Source organism: Perissodus microlepis, chromosome 4 (assembly GCF_051167445.1).
Source record: "Perissodus microlepis isolate ML-2025 ecotype Zambia chromosome 4, ASM5116744v1, whole genome shotgun sequence".
Classification (NCBI taxonomy): domain Eukaryota; kingdom Metazoa; phylum Chordata; class Actinopteri; order Cichliformes; family Cichlidae; genus Perissodus; species Perissodus microlepis.
In genome coordinates, this window is record NC_140464.1 from 17,799,699 (window position 1) to 17,808,520 (window position 8,822).

Consider the following 8,822-nt stretch of genomic DNA (forward strand, 5'->3'; position numbering starts at 1 on the left):
AGAAAGTTAAAGATGAGTGGGGAAAAGAATCCCCAGGAGTCAGCAGCAGCAGTTTTATGTTCTGGACAATTTACACCCTCCTAATGCTACAACGACCTTTCTACTCTCATCGCTCACGTATCCAAGCCTCCACCCCCCTTTGCTCTGTGCTCTGTTTTCATCTCCTTCTCCTTTCTCGGTCAAACGTCCACAGACGTTTCATTCACCACACATGCCACATGTCTTGAAAAATAAACGAGAGACAGAGAATACTGCTGTGGCCAAATTGTGAGCTTGTAAAGTGATTTTCACAAGCACTTGTTTGCCGTTTGTTCAAATATGATACGGCCTCTGTGTAAGTAGAAAAATTCCTGCTTACCAACTCATCAGTTACCTCTAGCAACATCACATTAATCCACTGAGCTCAATCTGCATTTTATCTTGATAATTTATGGCTTTCTGTTTTCTTTGGCCTTCTCTGTATTCTTCCCCATCTGGCACATTTTAGTGTACATACAGACCAGCTGTGCTCCGAAGAGATGCTACTGAGAATGTGTGCGTGTTCATGAAGTACTAGCACACCCAAAGCATTGGGCACGAGCTCCACGACCATCTGGCTGCCTGCTTGTGGATTCATTCATAAGGTAAAATGACACACTGTGTGTATGTGTTTGTGTGTAGGAACATTTGGAAATCTATAATATATTCATACAGTGCTGTGCAAAAGTCTTGAGCCACCCTCATTTCTCTGTATTTTGCTTATAAGGAGCCAGACTTTAAAGCAAGTTTGAGCAATAGATCACCAGACTTCTTGAAGGTCTTTAAGAATTTTGGACGGTTTCTTCACTCATTCTTGTCTGGTCCTTGTACCTGATCATTTTCAGAATTGTTTTTGTGTGTGTGTGTGTGTGTGTGTTGGGGGGGGTTCAGTCACTTCTCATTGACCTATGAATTCAAGCATAAAAAAGCAACTAACTGAACCACTGTTGTGTCTGCACAAGACACACTCACAGCAAAGAACTAGTTTTAAATTGTATCTTTAGGCACTCTGTTACTATTTTTGTTCACATTTCTTTAGTTGATGTATGAAATGTGCCAAAGATAACACAGTTTGATAGGCATAAAGCGGTATTTGTGCACTAACCAGGTGATTCACAAAGAGCTGTAGGGTGAAAATTTGTCAGACTGGTGTTCAGTCTGAGGAAACTGGACAAGTGGAGGATAAAAGAAGAAGTGGCAGGCCTAAAAATTATCTCCAGCAAATGAACGGCATCTGAAAATCATAACCTCAAGAAACAGGAAGAAATCTTGACACAGAACCTGAGAGATGCATCTGGCCCTTCAGTTGATCCATCTGCTGTTCACTGAAGACCAGAAATGGTCTAAGTGGCTGTCAAGGAGCTATTTTTAGGAAGTGGAAACAGGCAGGGAACGCTGAGATATGCCAAATTCCAAAAGAAGTGGACTGAAAAATCACTGTCAGTATATGAAGAGGAGACAAGTTTAACAGTAAGTGTCTACAGCCATCTGTAAAACACGGTGGAGGCTCTGTCATGGTTTCAGCCGGTGGTGTTGGGGATCTTGTCACAGTTGATGAAATTATGAATACAGAAAAAAAAAACATCAGATTTTAAACCGCTACGCAATATCATCTGGAGAGTGTCTGACTGGCAATGTGTTAACACACTGCCAGCCTGGTAAAAACACACTCGAGTAGAAAAACACTCAATATGTCATAGATTGGCCTCCCCTGAGCCCAGACATTAACATCATTGAACCAGCATGGGATCATCTTGGCAGAGAACAGAACAAAAGGCAGCCAACATCTAAAGAAGAGCTTTGACCATCCTTCATAAAGCCTGTATGTACCCATATATGACTGTATAGTTTAATGATATTATTAACAAAATACAAAAAAATGAGGCAGCTCAAGACTTTTGCACACAACTGTAATATAATCAGCCCCAGGTATATTAGAAACAAAGGTCCTGTTAAACTTACCTTATTTCTCACTACACTCTTATTCATATTTTGAACTATGTGCATTTAATGAACAGTAAATATAGATGAAGGACAACTATCAGTCCAACTTAACGTTATATTATTTAAATGTACTTAGGCAAGCTTACAATGGCTCATTGCTTGCTTTTCTCTTTCTTTTTTAAGTACTCTGCTGCCACCCAGTGGACAAAACAATGACTGCTGAAAAGAATAATCAGTAGTGTAATTTTCTTCGTATCCACTACACAACAATGGCCCATTATGCAACTAAAAAATGTACTATTAGTTCTGATTACATTTAATTTTGGTGTCCTGGTCCAAGATTTAATCTAATTTAAAATAAGCAACATGTTAGACTCAAATAGTCACTCATCCATTTTTTTATACTTTAAATTGAAAGGCTACATTTTCAAACTGCTTTGACTTATTTCAGGATGTTTGAATATAAAGACATTTGCAGCTGATAACTGTTCAAATTATTGACTTGAACGTTTCTAAATGATTGCAAACACCAACACAGGATAAGAAATACTGAAATTATTTGTTTATTTGATCACAAATAACCAAAATCTTGTGATGTGATTGCGAGACATAGAAATGATGCAAGGACTGCCTCTACTCTGTTTCTATTTCATATCACGTATGTGTGTATTTTTTTAATAGCTATAGATTTGATCAAATTATAATGAATATGGACATTGGTTGGCAATTGGTTGTGCAACATATCTAATGTATAACGTAATTTCATTTATTTATTTATTTCAATTAGTCATCTTAAAGTGAAAGTAAATCACCGCTCTGAATACTTGGAAGATCTTCAGTGATGTAGTGTCACTGAGGGCACTCTGCCCCTCCCCCCTTTGTACCTGCGGCTGTCTGGCTTATTATTATGGTCTGTCTGGCCGGTTGCCTGGCTGGTGGTCTCTAAGTGAACTTGATACTGAAATCAGCAGCCAGCTATGATGTGTAGTACATCAAGGAGGCTGTGCGGAGCTCTGTCTGGAGCTCAGCCAGTCACTTAACACTTGTCAACAGTTCTAATGAAAGTGGCCTTTTCCTTGGTGGCCTCTTTTTCATTAGCAGGGTCAGAGGTCGCCGCCCAAGGCTGGTTGTCGGTCGGTGGGAAGGAGGTTGAGGATGAGGGCTGAGGAAGGGATTTAGAGAAGGGGATATAAGGCCAGAGGGGAAAGGAGGGAGGGGAGAACATTCAAAGGCTAGCTGGCGCTATGATCAGCTGATCCAGCTCACAAAGCATTTATAAACCCTGCCTCGATTCTCAAATTACAAAAACCTGCAAGGCTGATTTTCTTTTCGCCATTGTCACCATCCACAACCAAGATCTTACCGTGAAAACATTAAAGCGTTTTCAGAATAACTGCGTGTACTTGAAGCTCTGCACTGACTTGCTTGCTTCATGAGTTACCTTCCCCTGCTCCTGCTTAACTTATTACACTCTTTTACACCCCTTCCACTCCTCTCTCTGTTCTCTATTATGTCCCCTAAACACAGATGTGGCCAACTGAGGGAGCGAAAGAGAGAGAATCAGCCAACATCCCTCTCCTCCTCCCCCTCCTCCTCTTCCCCTTCACCGCGGCCTCTTGCACATGAAAGGGACCGTGCAAGGCCAATGGATGGCCGGTGGGGTGTGTGCTATGCGAGGGCCCCAGACCCAGACACAACACAACACACAGCTCCACAGGCCACCACAGCTGTGCTGGAATGTGACCTGTTTCGAATTTTAATGCCAGACTCGGCCCTGCGTGTGTGTCTGTGTGTGTGTGTGTGTGTGTAGAAGGAGGAGGACATGGATGGAGGGACATCAACTACAGAACAACATGCACTGCCCGCCTTAACGCTTTGACAAATTGTGGCCGTGTCTGGTATTTCTCCTTCAGCAGAGGAAACAGCATTTAAAAAAAATCAAGAAGGAAGGAACATTTTTCAAGATTAGCTTTATTTATTTGCTATCATGTTTTATACATGTTTTAATAAACATTAATGTAGGATATCATAGACAAAATAAAAAACATATGTGGTCCCTATGCAATTAGATCAACAGAGCTAGATCAGTAAAAATAAATATGAAGTACACAAGTCCACGTACATACACATGGAAACTCAAAAAAATCTAAAAATAAAAAAAATTGTCCAGAAAATGGAACCGAAGAGCTTATTTGATTCTGGTTGATAAACTGAGACATTATAGTGAGCTTAAGTGCTGAGGACAGATGTTACAAAATATCAACTGTGAGATACCCATCAAAAAAATAAAGCAACTATACTAATCTTATTAGGATATGCTGATATACGAGTGGCATTAGTGTATATTTGGGTAACATTTGGAAAGGAAAAGGATTAAATACTTTAAACAGGGTAAATGCTTCTGACTATTAATATGCCACTTGCTTAATCCAGAGAGTGTACCCCACAACTGAATAAAAAGAAATAACACAGTGAACAGTACGGATGATGTAAAATGTTTTTCTGAGACCTTCTGAGCTGTGTGGAAAATGAGAGAGGAAAGAAAACAACCTGCAGATACGTTTCTAGTTTTGCGTTTGTTGGCAGTCAGTCTGACTGTTGAGGTCACTGGATTTATCTGAAAATGACAACCTGTAATGAGCTTTCAGTTGCTATCAGAGTCTACTGGACGGTGGAGAAATCTTTAATGAAATCGCAAGTTTTCTTGCTGATGATCTCACGCAGCTTCCTGATTCTGCGATTGCTCGAGGAGCCTACAAAGCTGTCGGGCTGCAGGATGGCCATGCCGTTGTGGACGTCCCCCATGATAATGAGCTGCCCGTCGGCTACAGTGATGTTGGGGCAGGGGCAGTTCCAGTCCATGTTTAGAAGAGTCACCTCGAGTGGTTCTTTGCCAAAGAATCTAAGACCCATCTTCTCATCCTTCAAGATCTCCTCCACCGTCACCAAAGCGTGGCCCGACTCTTGTTCCTCTGTCAGCTCGGTCACCCGGCCGAGGATCACGAAGTCGCTCTTGCAGAAGCTGGCCACCATCTTGCCTCGGGGTTTGCACACCTTGCAGTTGTTGTTCTTCGGAAAGGGGCACATCTCTTCACAGGCCTCTTTAGATTGAAAGTTGTTCTCGTTGCCACCGCAGCCTCCGTACACAAACGACTGGCACTTTTTGAGAGTGCTGCTATAAGCCCAGCGGGGCTCGTAGGCTTTGCAGGGGCCTTGAAGGCTTGGAAGGCTACAGGGAGCTGCCAGCTCTCCTCCGCATGACAGCATGCAGGCTTCGTAGGTGTCAAAGTGGTTTCTGTTTTTGTTGCACTGACTGTAGGTAAAGGTGAAGCAGTTGTTCCTCTTTGGTTCATAATACCAGCTTATGCTCTCTTCCCCACAGTCATCCGTGTCTGGACTCTTAAGGCACTCGGCAGCTGGAAAAGGCAGGTTGGTGCTGTTCCCCTCTGGATTTTTACTTTTCGTTTCTTTCTTGATCACTACCAGAGGATAGTGTGATGACACACTTCCTCCAACATTTCTGGCTGTGCACGTATAGATTCCAGCATCCTGAAGTTGCGCGTTGTATATAACTAGCTGACCAATGTTAGTGACCACGACGTTCCCTTGGACGTGATTGGGTCTCATTACGATATTCTCTTTCCCTTTTAGTTGCTTCTCCCAGGTGATTTCCGGATGCGGCTTTCCAGACACTTCACACAGGAAGGTGGCTGTCTCACCCACAAAGACAGCCTGCTGGCTGGGTCCATTGTGTATGGCGGGAAGCTGGATGTCAGTCGGGAGGGTGGTCTGGAGGGCGGTGGTGGGATGTAATGTGGTCTCCACAGGGAGTGGGCTGGTGTTTGGCCAGGTCAGGTGGTACCTGTAGGTAATAAATCAGAACCAGTTAATGTCTGAGGTTCTTCTTTCATTCCCATTGGGATGTTTTGTACACAAAACACATTAATATTGCTAAACTAAAGTTAGAGGAGAGTCTCAATTTTTAAGACTGAAGAAGGACAACTTTACCTTGTTACCAAAAAGCAAACAGTAGAGATCTAAAATACTTAACATGTTACCTGCAGGTGACCTCAGAGATAGAGATACCCTTGGAACAGGCCTCAGCGTCCATGTAGCACTTGTTATAATACGTCATGCCATCAGATGCACACGTGAAGTGGGGTTCTCTCTCACAGCGGTCTCTGCACTTACAAACTGGCTGGCCGTCCCAGATGTCACACTCGGACCCTTGCTGAGAGCACATGAACTTGTCGCAGGTGGCACCCTTTGGCATTCCAATGGGGCCCTTGTTCCCTTTGATGTCTATATAGCGTGCTGCCACACAGCTCTTGTTACCGCATACATTAGGGCAGCACTTCTCAAAAGTCTCACAGTCCTAAAGTTTGAAGAGAAAATAACACTTTTCTACCACATATCAGCAGTGAATGGAATCACGTGAACTGGACAAAACAGAGAAGACACTTTAAGGCAGGGATGTCAAAAGTGGAAAAAGAGGAAGTTTTCTGTCATTTAATTGTTTATCTGTTACTTAACTATATTGGTGTAGAATGAACGGCAGTGCAGGTGGAGTCTTTATCGCTAGAAAAAGCTGTAAAACGTATGACAATACAGCTAAAAGTTCAAAATCGTTGCACTTCACATTTTCCAAACCCTTCCAGAGGGCCAGATTGGAGTCTTTGCCAGCCCAAATGTGGTCCCCGAGCCTTATGTTTGACATCCCTGCTTTAAGGTTTAAAGAAGTCATATTTTGTGTTCACATTTTTCATTTGAGATACATTTTGGTCTTGAGGATTCTTTAAATACTGTTTACAACAGTATTGGCCAATGTGTGACGGGTGGAATAAAAACTTTGAAAGGAGTAAGTTTAGTTATAAATGCACTCCTGGTACATGACCTCACCACAGAAGTTATTTTGGCTGTGTTCAGTTTCTATTACAGTGCAAAGGGAAGGTAATACTTTAATCTACGTAAAAACACATAAATTATTCCCACTGATCAGTCTTAACTCCTCTTTTTGTTCAGCCTCGACTGTTTTAACTTCAGTATTCAGTAGCAATGAATGAATTTAAATGATTTTTTTTTGAAATGCAGTTTTTTTCTCTTATTTTTAAATCCAGTTTGTCCAAATCTCGGCTGCACGCGAACATTTTACAAGCAGTAAGAGAACTCACCTGATCGGATTCGCACTCGCGCATGCAGGTGCTCATAGCATCCACCCACAGGTTAGGGTTCAGATCGTTCGGGCAAAGACCTGCGTGAGAGTACACCACTTTTGCCACAGACATGGGCATTGCTCTCACACGGCAGCTGTCTATGTAAAGGAGTAGAGTATAGCAATGTCCAAGAAGAAACCAGATCCATCGGTGAAACAGCATCCACCACATATCCGGCGCGTAATGGAAGCACTAAAATGCAGAAAATACAACCGGGTCTCGCCGACTTTAGGGCTTTTAAGATGTCTTTACACTAAGTCCACTCGCGTGAAATTTAAAAAAGAAAAAGAGACGACGAATAAAATTGAAGGTAGAAAAAAAAGGCGTTTGCGGGACCGGGACCGATCTTGAGAGCTGTCCGGGTTTTTGTTTTTTTTTTCCTTCCTACGTTGATAGAGGCAGAGGATGAGGGCTGTGGTGGTGCGAACCCCTTTAAGGTCTAGCTACATGAATTACAGTGACCCGTCTACTCGGACAGCATAAACCCAGCTGAGTTACAGTCATGAACAACTTAATTAAAAGTTCGCCAACAGTTTGCAGGCGTTGTTTCACAGAAGACTGGTGAGACACCTGTGCGTAAGGCGCTGCCCGCCTTAACCCTTAACTTGCAATGTCGGTGAAAAGTAGCGATGATTCCGAAATTATATCGGGAGTTTAACACCATTTAGTATCCATGAAAAGAGAAATGTAAACTATTAATAAATGTGACGTCGTGGTTTGGCACGAGCTCATTCATTCTCATTTGTCAGTGTTAAGATTTTATTCAGTATATGAAGAAAAAAAATGCTACTATCCTGTAGCATATTAAGCTTTGAGTGGGCTTCTGTTCAGAGATAATGTTTTACACAGACTGCGTATCACTTCATCTTTGTGATAATGCGCAGTGATTACTGTAAAATCTCACCGGCTCGTCTGAAGAAAATGTGACCCTCCAGAAGATAGCGCCAAACAGTTCCGTCGGGTCTTTGCCTTCTGCACGGAGAGACCACCAAATAGTGCCTGGTTCATTCAGTCTTCTTGGGGTGAAATGCAGATGTGGCTGCACTGTGTCGGCTATTATAACTGTTTTCGCACGGATTTGAACATTTTTATTTTGGATAATAGGTCTTTACCCATCTACTTTTTTTACGTTTCAATGTCTTCCCACCGGGAAACAAGTCTGTGCCTCACAAACTCTGATTCACACTTTTCAGACAGAAAACAATTATGATGGCGCACCAGATGGTGTCATACATGTCAGGATCTCTGTTCAAGTTTTTAATTCCTGTTATTTATAGAGACATGTGAAACTATAACAATGTTAATTTCTGCTTCTTACTATTTTGAAAAGAAGTTTTTAACATTATTAGTGTGTTAAATCCTAAATCAGTCTCAAACTGCTAAATAAGGAATAACCACTGATTTTCCTTTAATGACTCTTACTGATAAGTTAGTCAATTATAAACTGAATAGAAATTGGTGTTTAACTTTCTTAACTAAAAGCTTTGCAGTGTCTGGAAACCTAAAAGGAAAAACTTTAGGCAGGGCATGCTGCAGTAAAGGAGAGTCTGCAGGGTCATTTGGCAGCTATCACAATATTGACATGCAGGACGTCACAAATAGTACAGCTTGAAATCACGCTGTGAGAAACTGTATCATTTCCCGCAA

General features: G+C 42.0%; 1 protein-coding gene across 1 annotated transcript; it reads right to left on the reverse strand.

Annotated features, from left to right (window-relative positions):
- Positions 1-3,915: 3,915 nt before the first annotated feature.
- On the reverse strand, positions 3,916-7,732 carry wfikkn2a (info WAP, follistatin/kazal, immunoglobulin, kunitz and netrin domain containing 2a). The gene is made up of 3 exons (XM_084926234.1): positions 7,134-7,732; positions 6,021-6,337; positions 3,916-5,824 (listed from the first exon to the last, which is right to left on the reverse strand). The coding sequence occupies exons 1-3, from the start codon at positions 7,344-7,346 to the stop codon at positions 4,624-4,626; spliced, it is 1,731 nt and encodes a 576-aa protein (XP_084782360.1). The 5' UTR covers positions 7,347-7,732; the 3' UTR covers positions 3,916-4,623.
- Between the last annotated feature and the right edge of the window lie 1,090 nt (positions 7,733-8,822).